Below are 24571 nucleotides of genomic sequence, written 5' to 3'. Positions count from 1 at the left end.
TGTTATATATATATATAGAGCTGTGTATACATCACACGTCCTGTATCCCCGGTGTTATATATATATATATATATAGAGCTGTGTATACATCACACGTCCTGTATCCCCGGTGTTATATATATATATATAGAGCTGTGTATACATCACACGTCCTGTATCCCGGTGTTATATATATATATATATAGAGCTGTGTATACATCACACGTCCTGTATCCCCGGTGTTATTATATATATATATATAGAGCTGTGTATACATCACACGTCCTGTATCCCCGGTGTATATATATATATATAGAGCTGTGTATACATCACACGTCCTGTATCCCCGGTGTTTATATATATATATATAGAGCTGTGTATACATCACACGTCCTGTATCCCCGGTGTTTATATATATATATATAGAGCTGTGTATACATCACACGTCCTGTATCCCCGGTGTATATATATATATATATAGAGCTGTGTATACATCACACGTCCTGTATCCCCGGTGTTATATATATATATATAGAGCTGTGTATACATCACACGTCCTGTATCCCCGGTGTTATATATATATATATAGAGCTGTGTATACATCACACGTCCTGTATCCCCGTGTGTTATATATATATATAGAGCTGTGTATACATCACACGTCCTGTATCCCCGGTGTTATATATATATATATATAGAGCTGTGTATACATCACACGTCCTGTATCCCCGGTGTTATATATATATATATATAGAGCTGTGTATACATCACACGTCCTGTATCCCCGGTGTTATATATATATATATATAGAGCTGTGTATACATCACACGTCCTGTATCCCCGGTGTTATATATTATATATAGAGCTGTGTATACATCACACGTCCTGTATCCCCGGTGTTATATATATATATATATAGAGCTGTGTATACATCACACGTCCTGTATCCCCGGTGTTAATATATATATATATAGAGCTGTGTATACATCACACGTCCTGTATCCCCGGTGTTATATATATATATATATATATATATAGAGCTGTGTATACATCACACGTCCTGTATCCCCGGTGTTATATATATATATATAGAGCTGTGTATACATCACACGTCCTGTATCCCCGGTGTTATATATATATATATAGAGCTGTGTATACATCACACGTCCTGTATCCCCGGTGTTATATATATATATATATTATATATATATAGAGCTGTGTATACATCACACGTCCTGTATCCCCGGTGTTATATATATATATATAGAGCTGTGTATACATCACACGTCCTGTATCCCCGGTGTTATATATATATATATAGAGCTGTGTATACATCACACGTCCTGTATCCCCGGTGTTATATATATATAATATAGAGCTGTGTATACATCACACGTCCTGTATCCCCGGTGTTATATATATATATATATCTATGAGCATGTGTATACATCACACGTCCTGTATCCCCGGTGTTATATATATATATATAGAGCTGTGTATACATCACACGTCCTGTATCCCCGGTGTTATATATATATATAGCTGTGTATACATCACACGTCCTGTATCCCGGTGTTATATATATATATAGAGCTGTGTATACATCACACGTCCTGTATCCCCGGTGTATATATATATATATAGAGCTGTGTATACATCACACGTCCTGTATCCCCGGTGTATATATATATATAGAGCTGTGTATACATCACACGTCCTGTATCCCCGGTGTTATATATATATATATATAGAGCTGTGTATACATCACACGTCCTGTATCCCGGTGTTATATTATATATATAGAGCTGTGTATACATCACACGTCCTGTATCCCCGGTGTTATATATATATATATAGAGCTGTGTATACATCACACGTCCTGTATCCCCGGTGTTATATATATATATATATAGAGCTGTGTATACATCACACGTCCTGTATCCCCGGTGTTATATATAATATATATATAGAGCTGTGTATACATCACACGTCCTGTATCCCCGGTGTTATATATATATATAGAGCTGTGTATACATCACACGTCCTGTATCCCCGGTGTTATATATATATATATAGAGCTGTGTATACATCACACGTCCTGTATCCCCGGTGTTATATATATATATATATAGAGCTGTGTATACATCACACGTCCTGTATCCCCGGTGTTATATATATATATATAGAGCTGTGTATACATCACACGTCCTGTATCCCGGTGTTATATATATATATATAGAGCTGTGTATACATCACACGTCCTGTATCCCCGGTGTTATATATATAATATATAGAGCTGTGTATACATCACACGTCCTGTATCCCGGTGTTATATATATATATATATAGAGCTGTGTATACATCACACGTCCTGTATCCCCGGTGTTATATATATATATATAGAGCTGTGTATACATCACACGTCCTGTATCCCCGGTGTTATATATATATATATATATAGAGCTGTGTATACATCACACGTCCTGTATCCCCGGTGTTATATATATATATATAGAGCTGTGTATACATCACACGTCCTGTATCCCCGGTGTTATATATATATATATATATATATATAGAGCTGTGTATACATCACACGTCCTGTATCCCCCGGTGTTATATATATATATAATAAGAGCTGTGTATACATCACACGTCCTGTATCCCCGGTGTTATATATATATATATAGAGCTGTGTATACATCACACGTCCTGTATCCCCGGTGTTATATATATATATATATATATATATATATAGAGCTGTGTATACATCACACGTCCTGTATCCCCGGTGTTATATATATATATATATAGAGCTGTGTATACATCACACGTCCTGTATCCCCGGTGTTATATATATATATATATAGAGCTGTGTATACATCACACGTCCTGTATCCCCGGTGTTATATATATATATATATATAGAGCTGTGTATACATCACACGTCCTGTATCCCCGGTGTTTATATATATATATAGAGCTGTGTATACATCACACGTCCTGTATCCCCGGTGTTATATATATATATAGAGCTGTGTATACATCACACGTCCTGTATCCCCGGTGTTATATATATATATAGAGCTGTGTATACATCACACGTCCTGTATCCCCGGTGTTATATATATATATATAGAGCTGTGTATACATCACACGTCCTGTATCCCCGGTGTTATATATATATATATAGAGCTGTGTATACATCACACGTCCTGTATCCCCGGTGTTATATATTATATATATAGAGCTGTGTATACATCACACGTCCTGTATCCCCGGTGTTATATATATATATATAGAGCTGTGTATACATCACACGTCCTGTATCCCCTGGTGTTATATATATATATATAGAGCTGTGTATACATCACACGTCCTGTATCCCCGGTGTTATATATATATATATATGAGCTGTGTATACATCACACGTCCTGTATCCCCGGTGTTATATATATATATATAGAGCTGTGTATACATCACACGTCCTGTATCCCCGGTGTTATATATATATATATATAGAGCTGTGTATACATCACACGTCCTGTATCCCCGGTGTTATATATATATATATATAGAGCTGTGTATACATCACACGTCCTGTATCCCCGGTGTTATATATATATATATAGAGCTGTGTATACATCACACGTCCTGTATCCCCGGTGTTATATATATATATATAGAGCTGTGTATACATCACACGTCCTGTATCCCCGGTGTTATATATATATATAGAGCTGTGTATACATCACACGTCCTGTATCCCGGTGTTATATATATATATATATAGAGCTGTGTATACATCACACGTCCTGTATCCCCGGTGTTATATATATATATAGAGCTGTGTATACATCACACGTCCTGTATCCCCGGTGTTATATATATATATATAGAGCTGTGTATACATCACACGTCCTGTATCCCCGGTTGTATTTTATATATATATATATATATAGAGCTGTGTATACATCACACGTCCTGTATCCCCGGTGTTATATATATATATATAGAGCTGTGTATACATCACACGTCCTGTATCCCGGTGTTATATATATATATATATAGAGCTGTGTATACATCACACGTCCTGTATCCCCGGTGTTATATATATATATATATAGAGCTGTGTATACATCACACGTCCTGTATCCCCGGTGTTATATATATATATATAGAGCTGTGTATACATCACACGTCCTGTATCCCCGGTGTTATATATATATATATAGAGCTGTGTATACATCACACGTCCTGTATCCCCGGTGTTATATATATATATATAGAGCTGTGTATACATCACACGTCCTGTATCCCCGGTGTTATATATATATATAGAGCTGTGTATACATCACACGTCCTGTATCCCCGGTGTTATATATATATATATAGAGCTGTGTATACATCACACGTCCTGTATCCCCGGTGTTATATATATATATAGAGCTGTGTATACATCACACGTCCTGTATCCCCGGTGTTATATATATATATATAGAGCTGTGTATACATCACACGTCCTGTATCCCCGGTGTTATATATATATAATATAGAGCTGTGTATACATCACACGTCCTGTATCCCCGGTGTTATATATATATAATATAGAGCTGTGTATACATCACACGTCCTGTATCCCCGGTGTTATATATATATATATATAGAGCTGTGTATACATCACACGTCCTGTATCCCCGGTGTTATATATATATATATAGAGCTGTGTATACATCACACGTCCTGTATCCCCGGTGTTATATATATATATATAAGAGCTGTGTATACATCACACGTCCTGTATCCCCGGTGTTATATATATATATATAGAGCTGTGTATACATCACACGTCCTGTATCCCCGGTGTATATATATATATATATATAGAGCTGTGTATACATCACACGTCCTGTATCCCCGGTGTTATATATATATATATAGAGCTGTGTATACATCACACGTCCTGTATCCCCGGTGTTATATATATATATAGAGCTGTGTATACATCACACGTCCTGTATCCCCGGTGTTATATATATATATATAGAGCTGTGTATACATCACACGTCCTGTATCCCCGGTGTTATATATATATATATATAAGAGCTGTGTATACATCACACGTCCTGTATCCCCGGTGTTATATATATATATATATAGAGCTGTGTATACATCACACGTCCTGTATCCCCGGTGTTATATATATATATATTAAGAGCTGTGTATACATCACACGTCCTGTATCCCCGGTGTTATATATATATATATATAGAGCTGTGTATACATCACACGTCCTGTATCCCCGGTGTTATATATATATATAGAGCTGTGTATACATCACACGTCCTGTATCCCCGGTGTTATATATATATATAGAGCTGTGTATACATCACACGTCCTGTATCCCCGGTGTTATATATATATATATAGAGCTGTGTATACATCACACGTCCTGTATCCCCGGTGTTATATATATATATATAGAGCTGTGTATACATCACACGTCCTGTATCCCCGGTGTTATATATATATATATAGAGCTGTGTATACATCACACGTCCTGTATCCCCCGGTGTATATATATATATATAGAGCTGTGTATACATCACACGTCCTGTATCCCCGGTGTTATATATATATATATATATATATAGAGCTGTGTATACATCACACGTCCTGTATCCCCGGTGTTATATATATATATATAGAGCTGTGTATACATCACACGTCCTGTATCCCCCGGTGTTATATATATATATATATATATATATATATATAGAGCTGTGTATACATCACACGTCCTGTATCCCCGGTGTTATATATATATATATAGAGCTGTGTATACATCACACGTCCTGTATCCCCGGTGTTATATATATATATATATAGAGCTGTGTATACATCACACGTCCTGTATCCCCGGTGTTATATATATATATATAGAGCTGTGTATACATCACACGTCCTGTATCCCCGGTGTTATATATATATATATAGAGCTGTGTATACATCACACGTCCTGTATCCCCGGTGTTATATATATATATATATATAGAGCTGTGTATACATCACACGTCCTGTATCCCCCGGTGTTATATATATATATATAGAGCTGTGTATACATCACACGTCCTGTATCCCCGGTGTTATATATATATATATATAGAGCTGTGTATACATCACACGTCCTGTATCCCCGGTGTTATATATATATATATATATATAGAGCTGTGTATACATCACACGTCCTGTATCCCCGGTGTTATATATATATATATAGAGCTGTGTATACATCACACGTCCTGTATCCCCGGTGTTATATATATATATAGAGCTGTGTATACATCACACGTCCTGTATCCCCGGTGTATATATATATATAGAGCTGTGTATACATCACACGTCCTGTATCCCCGGTGTTATATATATATATATAGAGCTGTGTATACATCACACGTCCTGTATCCCCGGTGTATTATATATATATATATGAGCTGTGTATACATCACACGTCCTGTATCCCCGGTGTTATATATATATATATAAGAGCTGTGTATACATCACACGTCCTGTATCCCCGGTGTTATATATATATATATATATAGAGCTGTGTATACATCACACGTCCTGTATCCCCGGTGTTATATATATATATATAGAGCTGTGTATACATCACACGTCCTGTATCCCCGGTGTTATATATATATATATATATATAGAGCTGTGTATACATCACACGTCCTGTATCCCCGGTGTTATATATATATATATAGAGCTGTGTATACATCACACGTCCTGTATCCCCGGTGTTATATATATATATATATATAGAGCTGTGTATACATCACACGTCCTGTATCCCCGGTGTTATATATATATATATATATAGAGCTGTGTATACATCACACGTCCTGTATCCCCGGTGTTATATATATATATATAATAGAGCTGTGTATACATCACACGTCCTGTATCCCCGGTGTTATATATATATATATATATATATATATAGAGCTGTGTATACATCACACGTCCTGTATCCCCGGTGTTATATATATATATATAGAGCTGTGTATACATCACACGTCCTGTATCCCCGGTGTTATATATATATATATATAGAGCTGTGTATACATCACACGTCCTGTATCCCCGGTGTTATATATATATATATATAGAGCTGTGTATACATCACACGTCCTGTATCCCCGGTGTTATATATATATATAGAGCTGTGTATACATCACACGTCCTGTATCCCCGGTGTTATATATATATATATAGAGCTGTGTATACATCACACGTCCTGTATCCCCGGTGTTATATATATATATATATATATAGAGCTGTGTATACATCACACGTCCTGTATCCCCGGTGTTATATATATATATATATATATATAGAGCTGTGTATACATCACACGTCCTGTATCCCCGGTGTTATATATATATATATATAGAGCTGTGTATACATCACACGTCCTGTATCCCCGGTGTTATATATATATATATATATATATATAGAGCTGTGTATACATCACACGTCCTGTATCCCCGGTGTTATATATATATATATAGAGCTGTGTATACATCACACGTCCTGTATCCCCGGTGTTATATATATATATATAGAGCTGTGTATACATCACACGTCCTGTATCCCCGGTGTTATATATATATATATAGAGCTGTGTATACATCACACGTCCTGTATCCCCGGTGTTATATATATATATAGAGCTGTGTATACATCACACGTCCTGTATCCCCGGTGTTATATATATATATATAGAGCTGTGTATACATCACACGTCCTGTATCCCCGGTGTTATATATATATAATATAGAGCTGTGTATACATCACACGTCCTGTATCCCCGGTGTTATATATATATATATATATATATATAGAGCTGTGTATACATCACACGTCCTGTATCCCCGGTGTTATATATATATATATAGAGCTGTGTATACATCACACGTCCTGTATCCCCGGTGTTATATATATATATATAGAGCTGTGTATACATCACACGTCCTGTATCCCCGGTGTTATATATATATATATATAGAGCTGTGTATACATCACACGTCCTGTATCCCCGGTGTTATATATATATATATATATATATAGAGCTGTGTATACATCACACGTCCTGTATCCCCGGTGTTATATATATATATATAGAGCTGTGTATACATCACACGTCCTGTATCCCCGGTGTTATATATATATATATATATAGAGCTGTGTATACATCACACGTCCTGTATCCCCGGTGTTATATATATATATATAGAGCTGTGTATACATCACACGTCCTGTATCCCCGGTGTTATATATATATATATAGAGCTGTGTATACATCACACGTCCTGTATCCCCGGTGTTATATATATATATATAGAGCTGTGTATACATCACACGTCCTGTATCCCCGGTGTTATATATATATATAAGAGCTGTGTATACATCACACGTCCTGTATCCCCGGTGTTATATATATATATATATAGAGCTGTGTATACATCACACGTCCTGTATCCCCGGTGTTATATATATATATATAGAGCTGTGTATACATCACACGTCCTGTATCCCCGGTGTTATATATATATATATATTAGAGCTGTGTATACATCACACGTCCTGTATCCCCGGTGTTATATATATATATATAGAGCTGTGTATACATCACACGTCCTGTATCCCCGGTGTTATATATATATATATAGAGCTGTGTATACATCACACGTCCTGTATCCCCGGTGTTATATTATATATATATAGAGCTGTGTATACATCACACGTCCTGTATCCCCGGTGTTATATATATATATAGAGCTGTGTATACATCACACGTCCTGTATCCCCCTAGGTTGTTATATATATATATATAGAGCTGTGTATACATCACACGTCCTGTATCCCCGGTGTTATATATATATATAGAGCTGTGTATACATCACACGTCCTGTATCCCCGGTGTTATATATATATATAGAGCTGTGTATACATCACACGTCCTGTATCCCCGGTGTTATATATATATATATATAGAGCTGTGTATACATCACACGTCCTGTATCCCCGGTGTTATATATATATATATATAGAGCTGTGTATACATCACACGTCCTGTATCCCCGGTGTTATATATATATATATATAGAGCTGTGTATACATCACACGTCCTGTATCCCCGGTGTTATATATATATATATAGAGCTGTGTATACATCACACGTCCTGTATCCCCGGTGTTATATATAATATATAGAGCTGTGTATACATCACACGTCCTGTATCCCCGGTGTTATATATATATATATATAGAGCTGTGTATACATCACACGTCCTGTATCCCCGGTGTTATATATATATATATAGAGCTGTGTATACATCACACGTCCTGTATCCCCGGTGTTATATATATATAGAGCTGTGTATACATCACACGTCCTGTATCCCCGGTGTTATATATATATATATAGAGCTGTGTATACATCACACGTCCTGTATCCCCGGTGTTATATATATATATATAGAGCTGTGTATACATCACACGTCCTGTATCCCCGGTGTTATATATATATATAGAGCTGTGTATACATCACACGTCCTGTATCCCCGGTGTTATATATATATATATAGAGCTGTGTATACATCACACGTCCTGTATCCCCGGTGTTATATATATATATATAGAGCTGTGTATACATCACACGTCCTGTATCCCCGGTGTTATATATATATATAGAGCTGTGTATACATCACACGTCCTGTATCCCCGGTGTTATATATATATATATAGAGCTGTGTATACATCACACGTCCTGTATCCCCGGTGTTATATATATATATATATAGAGCTGTGTATACATCACACGTCCTGTATCCCCGGTGTTATATATATATATATATAGAGCTGTGTATACATCACACGTCCTGTATCCCCGGTGTTATATATATATATAGAGCTGTGTATACATCACACGTCCTGTATCCCCGGTGTTATATATATATATATATAGAGCTGTGTATACATCACACGTCCTGTATCCCCGGTGTTATATATATATATAATATAGAGCTGTGTATACATCACACGTCCTGTATCCCCGGTGTTATATATATATATATAGAGCTGTGTATACATCACACGTCCTGTATCCCCGGTGTTATATATATATATATAGAGCTGTGTATACATCACACGTCCTGTATCCCCGGTGTTATATATATATATATATAGAGCTGTGTATACATCACACGTCCTGTATCCCCCGGTGTTATATATATATATATATATATATATATATATATATAGAGCTGTGTATACATCACACGTCCTGTATCCCCGGTGTTATATATATATATAGAGCTGTGTATACATCACACGTCCTGTATCCCCGGTGTTATATATATATATATAGAGCTGTGTATACATCACACGTCCTGTATCCCCGGTGTTATATATATATATATATATAGAGCTGTGTATACATCACACGTCCTGTATCCCCCGGTGTTATATATATATATATATAGAGCTGTGTATACATCACACGTCCTGTATCCCCGGTGTTATATATATATATATATATATAGAGCTGTGTATACATCACACGTCCTGTATCCCCGGTGTTATATATATATATATATAGAGCTGTGTATACATCACACGTCCTGTATCCCCGGTGTTATATATATATATATATATATATATATATATATAGAGCTGTGTATACATCACACGTCCTGTATCCCCGGTGTTATATATATATATATAGAGCTGTGTATACATCACACGTCCTGTATCCCCGGTGTTATATATATATATAGAGCTGTGTATACATCACACGTCCTGTATCCCCGGTGTTATATATATATATATATAGAGCTGTGTATACATCACACGTCCTGTATCCCCGGTGTTATATATATATATATATATATTAGAGCTGTGTATACATCACACGTCCTGTATCCCCGGTGTTATATATATATATATAGAGCTGTGTATACATCACACGTCCTGTATCCCCGGTGTTATATATATATATATAGAGCTGTGTATACATCACACGTCCTGTATCCCCGGTGTTATATATATATATATAGAGCTGTGTATACATCACACGTCCTGTATCCCCGGTGTTATATATATATATATATATATATAGAGCTGTGTATACATCACACGTCCTGTATCCCCGGTGTTATATATATATATAGAGCTGTGTATACATCACACGTCCTGTATCCCCGGTGTTATATATATATATATATATAGAGCTGTGTATACATCACACGTCCTGTATCCCCGGTGTTATATATATATATATAGAGCTGTGTATACATCACACGTCCTGTATCCCCGGTGTTATATATATATATATATATATAGAGCTGTGTATACATCACACGTCCTGTATCCCCGGTGTTATATATATATATATATATATAGAGCTGTGTATACATCACACGTCCTGTATCCCCGGTGTTATATATATATATATATATAGAGCTGTGTATACATCACACGTCCTGTATCCCCGGTGTTATATATATATATATATATATAGAGCTGTGTATACATCACACGTCCTGTATCCCCGGTGTTATATATATATATATATATATATATAGAGCTGTGTATACATCACACGTCCTGTATCCCCGGTGTTATATATATATATATATATATAGAGCTGTGTATACATCACACGTCCTGTATCCCCGGTGTTATATATATATATATATATATATATAGAGCTGTGTATACATCACACGTCCTGTATCCCCGGTGTTATATATATATATATATATAGAGCTGTGTATACATCACACGTCCTGTATCCCCGGTGTTATATATATATTATATATATATATATATAGAGCTGTGTATACATCACACGTCCTGTATCCCCGGTGTTATATATATATATATAGAGCTGTGTATACATCACACGTCCTGTATCCCCGGTGTTATATATATATATATAGAGCTTGTGTATACATCACACATCCTGTATCCCCGGTGTTATATATATATATAGAGCTGTGTATACATCACACGTCCTGTATCCCCGGTGTTATATATATATATATAGAGCTGTGTATACATCACACGTCCTGTATCCCCCGGTGTTATATATATATATATAGAGCTGTGTATACATCACACGTCCTGTATCCCCGGTGTTATATATATATATATATATATATATAGAGCTGTGTATACATCACACGTCCTGTATCCCCGGTGTTATATATATATATATAGAGCTGTGTATACATCACACGTCCTGTATCCCCGGTGTTATATATATATATATAGAGCTGTGTATACATCACACGTCCTGTATCCCCCGGTGTTATATATATATATATATATAGAGCTGTGTATACATCACACGTCCTGTATCCCCGGTGTTATATATATATATATAGAGCTGTGTATACATCACACGTCCTGTATCCCCGGTGTTATATATATATATATATATATATATATAGAGCTGTGTATACATCACACGTCCTGTATCCCCGGTGTTATATATATATATATATATATATATGAGCTGTGTATACATCACACGTCCTGTATCCCCGGTGTTATATATATATATATATATATAGAGCTGTGTATACATCACACGTCCTGTATCCCCGGTGTTATATATATATATAGAGCTGTGTATACATCACACGTCCTGTATCCCCGGTGTTATATATATATATATATATATAGAGCTGTGTATACATCACACGTCCTGTATCCCTGGTGTTATATATATATATAGAGCTGTGTATACATCACACGTCCTGTATCCCCGGTGTTATATATATATATATATAGAGCTGTGTATACATCACACGTCCTGTATCCCCGGTGTTATATATATATATATATAGAGCTGTGTATACATCACACGTCCTGTATCCCCGGTGTTATATATATATATATATATAGAGCTGTGTATACATCACACGTCCTGTATCCCCCGGTGTTATATATATATATATATAGAGCTGTGTATACATCACACGTCCTGTATCCCCGGTGTTATATATATATATATATATATAGAGCTGTGTATACATCACACGTCCTGTATCCCCGGTGTTATATATATATATATATAGAGCTGTGTATACATCACACGTCCTGTATCCCCGGTGTTATATATATATATATATAGAGCTGTGTATACATCACACGTCCTGTATCCCCGGTGTTATATATATATATATATATAGAGCTGTGTATACGTCACACGTCCTGTATCCCCCGGTGTTATATATATATATATAGAGCTGTGTATACATCACACGTCCTGTATCCCCGGTGTTATATATATATATATAGAGCTGTGTATACATCACACGTCCTGTATCCCCGGTGTTATATATATATAGAGCTGTGTATACATCACGTGACCTCTCCATGTGACCTCTCACCTCAGGCTGGTCTGTATCACAGAACTGGACCGTCTCTCGCAGTCACTGACTTCTTGTCCATGTCTCTTATGGAGCGTTCATTACCGCTGGATGTCTCTCCGGACGTCTCATTTGATGTTGGAGGTCTCCAGGATGTCTCTCAGATTCCAATGCACAAAGTCTCCAGGTGTCCACAATGTTAGACGTCTCTTATCCACGTTGGATGTCTCCAGGTTCAGTCTCTTGGATGTTTTACAATGTTTAGAGTCTCCTGGATGAGAATTATTACAGATTTGTCTTTCTTACAGGATGTCTGTAGGCTCCGTCTCTTTGTTCTTAGATGTATATTGTGATGCTAGAGGTCTCTCAGGCCGCAGTCTCTCCGGGCTGTCTCTCAGGCCGCAGTCTCTCCGGGCTGTCTCTCTCAGGCCGCAGTCTCTCCGAGGTGTCTCTCTCAGGCCGCAGTCTCTCCGAGGTGTCTCTCTCAGGCCGCAGTCTCTCCGAGGTGTCTCTCTCAGGCCGCAGTCTCTCCGAGGTGTCTCTCTCAGGCCGCAGTCTCTCCGAGGTGTCTCTCTCAGGCTGCAGTTTCTTTGATGTGTCCTCTCTCAGGCTGCAGTCTCTTTGAGGTGTCTCTCAGGCTGCAGTCTCTTTGAGGTGTCTCTCAGGCTGCAGTCTCTTTGAGGTGTCTTCTCAGGCTGCAGTCTCTTTGAGGTGTCTCTCAGGCTGCAGTCTCTTTGAGGTGTCTCTCAGGCTGCAGTCTCTTTGAGGTGTCTCTCAGGCTGCAGTCTCTTTGAGGTGTCTCTCAGGCTGCAGTCTCTTGAGGTTCTCAGGCCGTGTCTCTCAGGCTGCAGTCTCTCTCAGGCTGCAGTCTCTTTGAGGTGCAGTCTCTTTGAGGTGTCTCTCAGGCCGCAGTCTCTTTGAGGTGTCTCTCAGGTCGCAGTCTCTTTGAGGTGTCACTCAGGCTGCAGTCTCTTTGAGGTGTCACTCAGGCTGCAGTCTCTTTGAGGTGTCTCTCAGGCTGCAGTCTCTTTGAGGTGTCTCTCAGGCTGCAGTCTCTCTCAGGTGTCTCTCAGGCTGCAGTCTCTTTGAGGTGTCTCTCAGGCTGCAGTCTCTCTCAGGTGTCTCTGTGTGGCCTCTGTCTCTCTCCAGCCATAGGACGGTCTCTATAATCCGCTGTCTCTGGGGGGAGGAGCCTCCTGACAGCTGTCTAATCTTGCCGGAAGTGGACGCTTGATCCGGAAGTGTCGCCTCCATCTTGCGGTTGGCAAGCCAGTGATCAGGCCGGAAGTTCCGGGTACATGAGCGCGCGGAGGATTATGGGCGAGACCACACGTGTGCGGAGACTGCTGTGAGCTACTGGAATATGGCCGCCGCGTAACGAGGTGTGACGGGTTTTCCTTTCCCATTGTTAATCCTCACAACCACGTGACCAAGCAGATCGGCAGCAATGGCGGCGCCCTGAGGGGTCACACGAGAGACAAGAGCGCCGAGGAGGAACAGCAACATGGAGGGAGAACAGCAGCAGCTGCGTAATGTGAGGAGATGAGAGCGGCCGTGTGATTGGCGGTATAGGAGGAGAGCGGCAGTGTGATTGGCGGTATAGGAGGAGAGCGGCAGTGTGATTGGCGGTATAGGAGGAGAGCGGCAGTGTGATTGGCGGTGTAGGAGGAGAGCGGCAGTGTGATTGGTGGTATAGGGGGAGAGCGGCGGTGTGATTGGCGGTATAGGAGGAGAGCGGCAGTGTGATTGGTGGGTATAGGGGGAGAGCGGCAGTGTGATTGGCGGTATAGGGGGAGAGCGGCAGGGTGATTGGCGGTATAGGGGGAGAGCGGCAGTGTGATTGGTGGGTATAGGAGGAGAGCGGCAGTGTGATTGGCGGTATAGGGGGAGAGCGGCGGTGTGATTGGTGGGTATAGGGGGAGAGCGGCAGGGTGATTGGCGGTATAGGGGGAGAGCGGCAGGGTGATTGGTGGTATAGGGGGAGAGCGGCAGTGTGATTGGCGGTATAGGGGGAGAGCGGCGGTGTGATTGGGCGGTGTAGGGGGAGAGCGGCGGTGTGATTGGTGGGTATAGGGGGAGAGCGGCAGGGTGATTGGCGGTATAGGGGGAGAGCGGCAGTGTGATTGGCGGTATAGGGGGAGAGCGGCAGTGTGATTGGTGGGTATAGGGGGAGAGCGGCAGTGTGATTGGCGGTATAGGGGGAGAGCGGCAGGGTGATTGGTGGTATAGGGGGAGAGCGGCAGGGTGATTGGTGGTATAGGAGGAGAGCGGCAGTGTGATTGGCGGTATAGGGGGAGAGCGGCAGTGTGATTGGCGGTATAGGGGGAGAGCGGCGGTGTGATTGGTGGGTATAGGGGGAGAGCGGCAGGGTGATTGGCGGTATAGGAGGAGAGCGGCAGGGTGATTGGCGGTATAGGGGGAGAGCGGCAGTGTGATTGGCGGTATAGGAGGAGAGCGGCAGGGTGATTGGCGGTATAGGAGGAGAGCGGCAGGGTGATTGGTGGGTATAGGGGGAGAGCGGCAGGGTGATTGGCGGTATAGGGGGAGAGCGGCAGGGTGATTGGCGGTATAGGAGGAGAGCGGCAGGGTGATTGGCGGTATAGGGGGAGAGCGGCAGTGTGATTGGTGGGTATAGGGGGAGAGCGGCAGTGTGATTGGCGGTATAGGGGGAGAGCGGCAGTGTGATTGGCGGTATAGGGGGAGAGCGGCAGGGTGATTGGTGGTATAGGGGGAGAGCGGCAGGGTGATTGGCGGTATAGGGGGAGAGCGGCAGGGTGATTGGCGGTATAGGGGGAGAGCGGCAGTGTGATTGGCGGTATAGGAGGAGAGCGGCAGGGTGATTGGTGGGTATAGGGGGAGAGCGGCAGGGTGATTGGCGGTATAGGGGGAGAGCGGCAGTGTGATTGGCGGTATAGGAGGAGAGCGGCAGGGTGATTGGCGGTATAGGGGGAGAGCGGCAGTGTGATTGGCGGTATAGGAGGAGAGCGGCAGTGTGATTGGCGGTATAGGGGGAGAGCGGCAGTGTGATTGGTGGGTATAGGGGGAGAGCGGCAGTGTGATTGGCGGTATAGGGGGAGAGCGGCAGGGTGATTGGCGGTATAGGAGGAGAGCGGCAGGGTGATTGGCGGTATAGGAGGAGAGCGGCAGTGTGATTGGTGGTATAGGGGGAGAGCGGCAGGGTGATTGGCGGTATAGGAGGAGAGCGGCAGTGTGATTGGCGGTATAGGGGGAGAGCGGCAGTGTGATTGGCGGTATAGGAGGAGAGCGGCAGTGTGATTGGCGGTATAGGGGGAGAGCGGCAGTGTGATTGGCGGTATAGGGGGAGAGCGGCAGGGTGATTGGCGGTATAGGGGGAGAGCGGCAGGGTGATTGGCGGTATAGGGGGAGAGCGGCAGGGTGATTGGTGGTATAGGGGGAGAGCGGCAGGGTGATTGGTGGTATAGGGGGAGAGCGGCAGGGTGATTGGTGGTATAGGGGGAGAGCGGCAGGGTGATTGGTGGTATAGGGGGAGAGCGGCAGGGTGATTGGTGGTATAGGGGGAGAGCGGCCGGGTGATTGGTGGTATAGGGGGAGAGCGGCAGGGTGATTGGTGGTATAGGGGGAGAGCGGCAGGGTGATTGGGTGGTGTATGATGGAAGTAGTCAGATGTAGGGATCAGTTGGTTGGGATCTTGTAGTAATTCCTTGTTTCTTCCTGTCTCCAGCTCCGGGACTTCCTCCTGGTGTATAATAAGATGACGGAGCTCTGCTTCAGCCGCTGCGCCAAGAACCTCAACTACCGGAGCCTGACCATGGAGGAGGTACCACAGTCATCAGTGGGATATTTCGGTTCCGGAGAGGCCTGGGCAGCTGTCGGGGCTTTGGTGGTTCCGGTGGAGCTGTCGGGGGGCCTGGGTGGGGCGGCTCTGATGGGGCTGTCGGGGAGCCTGGGTGGGGCGGCTCTGATGGGGCTGTCGGGGGGCCTGGGCGGTGCGGCTCTGGTGGGGCTGTCGGGGAGCCTGGGTGGGGCGGCTCCGGTGGGGCTGTCGGGGGGCCTGGGTGGGGGCGGCTCCGGTGGGGCTGTCGGGGGGCCTGGGTGGGGGCGGCTCCGGTGGGGCTGTCGGGGGGCTGCTCCGGTGGGGCTGTCGGGGGGCCTGGGTGGGGGCGGCTCCGGTGGGGCTGTCGGGGGGCCTGGGTGGGGGCGGCTCCGGTGGGGCTGTCGGGGGGCCTGGGTGGGGGCGGCTCCGGTGGGGCTGTCGGGGGGCCTGGGTGGGGGCGGCTCCGGTGGGGCTGTCGGGGGGCCTGGGTGGGGGCGGCTCCGGTGGGGCTGTCGGGGGGCTGCTCCGGTGGGGCTGTCGGGGGGCCTGGGTGGGGGCGGCTCCGGTGGGGCTGTCGGGGGGCCTGGGTGGGGGCGGCTCCGGTGGGGCTGTCGGGGGGGCTGTCGGGGGGCCTGGGTGGGGCGGTTCTGGTGATGCCGGGTGCTGGTACCCCCACCTCCTGACTCTCTTCTTTCTCGTAGGAGCAGTGTCTGGACAGTTGTGCATCAAAACTGATCCGTTCCAACCACCGGCTGATGGGGTCCTACGTGGCGCTGATGCCGGGGATGGTGCAGCGCAGGATGGCGGACTATGAGAACCAGAACAAGGAGGCAGCGGGTGATCCGGTGGTATCACATGATGTCAGCAGTGCGGAGCCAGCGCCTGGGGTTATGGACACATCAAGCACACAGCCCCCTGTGTCATAGGACAAGGACCTGCTCAACACAGGCCCCGGGCCCCCCTGGATTCGGGGGTCATGTGACTTCATGTTCTTGTGTTGGGACTCTAATAATGGAGTCTTTTGAGCCCCGGCTCCTGGTGACACTGTATGTAAGGGGGTCGTTCTGTGCCCTCGTTGGGTGGGGTAATAAATCTACTCCATGTCCTTCCTGCAGCCATCATAGTCTCTGTAATGGAGGTCGCCCTGTCCTCTCCAATGGGGGCTTCATCCTAATCACTGGTGGGGAGGGCTTCACCCCTGCTTGGGGGCAGTCTCCAGTGTGTTGGGGAGACACCAGGAGACATGGAGGAGCAGATACCACGAGACGTGGAGGGGGCTGTAGGAGGGAAATGCTACCTCTGCCATTGTGCATGGAGAAACAGGAGGAGTCCTGCAAATTGACCTCTAGCAGCCAAAATGTGCTAGTGTCTGCACAAATCGTTAGCAACTGGCTCTAATGGTATGGGGGCACGATGTCTGCAGATGGGGGCTGTGCTCACATCCATGTGCTTGCCAGAGGTAGTCGAACTGCAATTAGGTACCAAGAAGAGATCCTCTGACCCCTTGTGAGACCATATGCTGTTGCAGTAGGCCCTGGGTTGCTCCTGATGCAGGACAGTACTACATCCATGTGGCTAAAGTGGTTCATCAGTTCCTGCAAGATGAAAGCATTGAAGCTATAGACTGACCGTTCATTGCCCAGACCTGAATCTGACCGAACACATTGGGGACATCATGTCTCGCTCCACGAACCTAACGTTGCACCACAGACTGTCCAGGAGTTGGCAAATGCTTTAGTCCAGATCTGGGAGAAAATCCCTCAGGCGACCATCCTCAACCTCATCAGGAGCATGAGGAGGCGTTGTAGGGAGGTCATACACAATACTGAGCCTACTCAGGAGCATGCCGAGGCAGTGTTGGGAGATTATACAAGCACATGGAGGCCACACACAATACTGAGCCTCATCAGGAGCATGCCGAGTTGTTGTAGGGAGGTCATACAGGCACGTGGAGGCCACACACACTACTGAGCCTCATCAGGAGCATGCCGAGGTGTTGTAGGGAGGTCATACAGGCACGTGGAGGCCACACACACATTACTGAGCCTCATCCGGAGCATGCCGAGGTGTAGGGAGGTCATACAGGCACGTGGAGGTCACAGACAATACTGAGCCTCATCAGGAGTATGCCGAGTTGTTGTAGGGAGGTCATACAGGCACGTGGAGGCCACACACAATACTGAGCCTCATCAGGTGCATGCCGAGGTGTTGTATGGAGGTCATACAGGCACGTGGAGGCCACACACAATACTGACCTCATCAGGAGTATGCCGAGGTGTTGGAAGGAGGTCATACAGGCATACGGAGGCCACACACAGTACTGAGCCTCATCAGGAACATGCTGAGGTGTTGTGGGGAGGTCATACAGGCACATGGAGGTCACACACAATACTGAGCCTCATCAGGAGCATGCCGAGGTGAGGTAGGGAGGTCATACAGGCACGTGGAGGTCACAGACAATACTGAGCCTCATCAGGAGCATGCCGAGGTGTTGTAGAGAGGTCATACAGGCACACGGAGGCCACACACAATACTGAGCCTCATCAGGAGCATGCCGAGGTGTAGGGAGGTCATACAGGCACATGGAGGTCACACACAATACTGTGCCTCATCAGGAGCATGCCGAGGTGTTGTAGGGAGGTCATACAGGCACATGGAGGCAACACACAATACTGAGCCTCATCAGGAACATGCTGAGGTGTTGTGGGGAGGTCATACAGGCACATGGAGGTCACACACAATACTGTGCCTCATCAGGAGCATGCCGAGGTGTAGGGAGGTCATACAGGCACATGGAGGTCACACACAATACTGTGCCTCATCAGGAGCATGCCGAGGTGTTGTAGGGAGGTCATACAGGCACATGGAGGCAACACACAATACTGAGCCTCATCAGGAACATGCTGAGGTGTTGTGGGGAGGTCATACAGGCACATGGAGGTCACACACAATACTGAGCCTCATCAGGAGCATGCCGAGGTGTAGGGAGGTCATACAGGCACATGGAGGTCACACACAATACTGTGCCTCATCAGGAGCATGCCGAGGTGTTGTAGGGAGGTCATACAGGCACATGGAGGCAACACACAATACTGAGCCTCATCAGGAACATGCTGAGGTGTTGTGGGGAGGTCATACAGGCACATGGAGGTCACACACAATACTGTGCCTCATCAGGAGCATGCCGAGGTGTAGGGAGGTCATACAGGCACATGGAGGTCACACACAATACTGTGCCTCATCAGGAGCATGCCGAGGTGTTGTAGGGAGGTCATACAGGCACATGGAGGCAACACACAATACTGAGCCTCATCAGGAACATGCTGAGGTGTTGTGGGGAGGTCATACAGGCACATGGAGGTCACACACAATACTGTGCCTCATCAGGAGCATGCCGAGGTGTAGGGAGGTCATACAGGCACATGGAGGTCACACACAATACTGTGCCTCATCAGGAGCATGCCGAGGTGTTGTAGGGAGGTCATACAGGCACATGGAGGCAACACACAATACTGAGCCTCATCAGGAACATGCTGAGGTGTTGTGGGGAGGTCATACAGGCACATGGAGGTCACACACAATACTGAGCCTCATCAGGAGCATGCCGAGGTGAGGTAGGGAGGTCATACAGGCACGTGGAGGTCACAGACAATACTGAGCCTCATCAGGAGCATGCCGAGGTGTTGTAGAGAGGTCATACAGGCACACGGAGGCCACACACAATACTGAGCCTCATCAGGAGCATGCCGAGGTGTTGTAGAGAGGTCATACAGGCACACGGAGGCCACACACAATACTGAGCCTCATCAGGAGCATGCCGAGGTGTAGGGAGGTCATACAGGCACATGGAGGTCACACACAATACTGTGCCTCATCAGGAGCATGCCGAGGTGTTGTAGGGAGGTCATACAGGCACATGGAGGCAACACACAATACTGAGCCTCATCAGGAGCATGCCCAGGTGTTGTAGGGAGGTCATACAGGCACATGGAGGTCACACACAATACTGAGCCTCATCAGGAGCATGCCGAGGTGTTGAAGGGAGGTCATACAGGCACGTGGAGGTCACAGACAATACTGAGCCTCATCAGGAGTATGCCGAGTTGTTGTAGGGAGGTCATACAGGCACATGGAGGCCACACACAATACTGAGCCTCATCAGGAGCATTCCGAGGTGTTGTAGGGAGGTCATACAGGCACATGGAGGTCACACACAATACTGAGCCTCATCAGGAGCATGCCGAGGTGTTGAAGGGAGGTCATACAGGCACGTGGAGGTCACAGACAATACTGAGCCTCATCAGGAGCATACCGAGGTGTTGTAGGGAGGTCATACAGGCACATGGAGGCCACACACAATACTGAGCCTCATCAGGAGCATGCCGAGTTGTTGTAGGGAGGTCATACAGGCACATGGAGGCCACACACAATACTGAGCCTCATCAGGAGCATTCCGAGGTGTTGTAGGGAGGTCATACAGGCACATGGAGGTCACACACAATACTGAGCCTCATCAGGAGCATGCCGAGGTGTTGTAGGGAAGTCATACAGGCACATGGAGGCCACACACAATACTGAGCCTCATCAGGAGCATGCCGAGGTGTTGTAGGGAGGTCATACAGGCACATGGAGGTCACACACAATACTAAATACAGGGGAATATATACAGTGAGGTATATACGTATAGAGATGCAACACCCCTGCCAATGCATAGGTTAGGTGGTTGTTGCGAATAGCGCCCTCTCCATGTCAGGAGCTGTTGGGGAGACTGATCATTTCTGTAGGAGGTCTCTATATACTGGAGAACTTAGCGATTGCAGCTGCAGCCACTGCCTGGTAAGGCAAGAGTTAACAATGTGAAATGTTGGAATCCAATAAGAATCTTTATACAGGCAGTCCCCGGGTTACATACAAGATAGGGTCCGGAGGTTTGTTCTTAAGTTGAATTTGTATGTAAGTCGAAACTGTATATTTTATAATTGTAGATCCAGACAAAAAAATTTTTGGTTCCAGTGACAATTGGAGTTTAAACATTTTTTGTTGTAATGGGACCAAGGATTATCAATAAAGCTTCATTACAGGCACCGCACAGCTGATCATTGCAGCCTGGGACTATAGTAACATCCAGAGAGCTTCACCAGAGGTCAGAGGGGCCGTCTGTAACTATGGGTTGTCTGTAAGTCGGGTGTCCTTAAGTAGGGGACCGCCTGTACTATTGCAAAGCAAGCTGGAAGCTGATTGGAGAGTATAAAACCCCTGGTGGGCGGGAGGACATGTCTGCAGAGTCAGCAGAGTGAGCAGCCACTGCCTGATACCTGAGGGCAAATCAGAGGGCCCCAGAGCACCGGTCCACTGCCCGGACTCCACTCCATCATTACCAGCCTAGCCTAAAGTTACCCCCAGGCTGTGAGTAACCTACCTGCAGACCAGCTATGTCCCACCAGCCTATTGAATCGTTTGGTCGTTGCCTGCTACCTGTTCAATAAAGAACCGTGAGTTTATTTTCACAACGTTGCCTCCGTCTGATCCCTGGATACGGCTGTTACCACCACGGGATTCCCCATCCATTACCCAGGGACTCATACTACAGACACTCAGGGGCTGCCCCAGGGAGATGCAGTACCTCAGCCTCTCCCTCCATACTTCTTGCACACACCACCTGCTGGAGAGCTGCCAGGCTGTAGGACAGTCCTCCGGTCCTCATACCAATCACCGTGACCACAGCGTGCCATAGGCCACAACCGCCAGCCACTCAGGTATTCCGGGCCCGGCTGCCTCCAGGCCCCAAGAGAAGGCTAGGCCCCGGTGGGGGATGTTGTAGAGATATACTACACATACATCCTGTGTGATACAGTCTATTGATCTGTGTATCTAATCCTCTCCTGTGTGATACTGATTGCTGAGCTGTGTATCTAATCCTCTCCTGTGTGATACTGATTGCTGAGCTGTGTATCTAATCCTATCCTGTGTGATACTGTCTGCTGAGCTGTGTATCTAATCCTCTCCTGAGTGATACATCTGCTGAGCTGTGTATCTAATCCCATCCTGTGTGATAGTCTACTGAGCTGTGTATCTAATCCTATCCTGTGTGATACCGTCTGCTGAGCTGTGTATCTAATCCTATCCTGTGTGATACCGTCTGCTGAGCTGTGTATCTAATCCTATCCTGTGTGATACTGTCTGCTGAGCTGTGTATCTAATCCTATCCTGTGTGATACCGGCTGCTGAGCTGTGTATCTAATCCTCTCCTGTGTGATAGGGTCTATTGATCTGTGTATCTAATCCTATCCTGTGTGATACTGTCTGCTCAGCTGTGTATCTAATCCTATCCTGTGTGATACTGATTGCTGAGCTGTGTATCTAATCCTATCCTGTGTGATACTGTCTGCTCAGCTGTGTATCTAATCCTATCCTTTGTGATACTGTCTGCTGAGCTGTGTATCTAATACTCTCCTGTGTGATACATCTGCTGAGCTGTGTATCTAATCCCATCCTGTGTGATAGTCTACTGAACTGTGTATCTAATCCTATCCTGTGTAATACCGTCTGCTGAGCTGTGTATCTAATCCCCTCCTGTGTGATACGGTCTATTGATCTGTGTATCTAATCCTATCCTGTGTGATACTGTCTGCTCAGCTGTGTATCTAATCCTATCCTGTGTGATACTTCTGCTGAGCTGTGTATCTAATCCTCTCCTGTGTGATACTGTCTGCAAAGCTGTGTATCTAATCCTCTCCTGTGTGATACATCTGCTGAGCTGTGTATCTAAACCTAACCTGTGGGATACTGCGGGTGTATCTCAGCCCCCTCCTCCTGTGAGATACTGCTGGTGTATCTCAGCCCCTCCTCCTGTGAGATACTGCTGGTGTATCTCAGCCCCTCCTCCTGTGTGATACTGCTGGTGTATCTCAGCCCCCCCCTCTGTGGGATACTGCTGGTGTATCTCAGCCCCCTCCTCCTGTGGGATACTACTGGTGTATCTCAGCCCCCTCCTGTGTGATACTGATGGTGTATCTCAGCCCCCTTCTCCTGTGTGATACTGCTGGTGTATCTCAGCCCACTCCACCTGTGTGATACTGCTGGTGTATCTCAGCCTCCTCCTGTGGGATACTGCTGGTGTATCTCAGCCTCCTCCTGTGGGATACTGCTGGTGTATCTCAGCACCCTCCTCCTGTGTGATACTGCTGGTGTATCTCAGCCTCCTCCTCCTGTGGGATACTGCTGGTGTATCTCAGCCTCCTCCTCCTGTGGGATACTGCTGGTGTATCTCAGCCTCCTCCTGTGGGATACTGCTGGTGTATCTCAGCCTCCTCCTCCTGTGGGATACTGCTGGTGTATCTCAGCC

The 24571-nt window shown here is 44.8% G+C and overlaps 2 protein-coding genes across 4 annotated transcripts in view; one reads left to right on the top strand and one right to left on the bottom strand.

Annotated features, from left to right (window-relative positions):
* Nucleotides 1-14244, bottom strand: part of ARFIP2 (ARF interacting protein 2) — a 59536-nt gene extending 45292 nt beyond the window's left edge. For all 3 annotated transcript variants that reach the window (XM_072133567.1, XM_072133565.1, XM_072133569.1), the window contains exon 1: nucleotides 13452-14244. The gene's annotated coding sequence lies outside the window, so the exon portion shown is untranslated. The remainder of the gene's footprint in view (nucleotides 1-13451) is intronic.
* Nucleotides 14245-14695: 451 nt separating this feature from the next.
* TIMM10B (translocase of inner mitochondrial membrane 10B) lies at nucleotides 14696-18331 on the top strand. The gene is made up of 3 exons (XM_072133570.1): nucleotides 14696-14964; nucleotides 17134-17229; nucleotides 17928-18331. The coding sequence occupies exons 1-3, from the start codon at nucleotides 14935-14937 to the stop codon at nucleotides 18150-18152; spliced, it is 351 nt and encodes a 116-aa protein (XP_071989671.1). The 5' UTR covers nucleotides 14696-14934; the 3' UTR covers nucleotides 18153-18331.
* Nucleotides 18332-24571: the final 6240 nt, after the last annotated feature.

This window comes from Engystomops pustulosus, chromosome 2 (genome assembly GCF_040894005.1).
Source record: "Engystomops pustulosus chromosome 2, aEngPut4.maternal, whole genome shotgun sequence".
NCBI lineage: Eukaryota > Metazoa > Chordata > Amphibia > Anura > Leptodactylidae > Engystomops > Engystomops pustulosus.
Note: the sequence above shows the minus strand (reverse complement) of the source record. Positions and strands in the feature narration are given on the sequence as shown.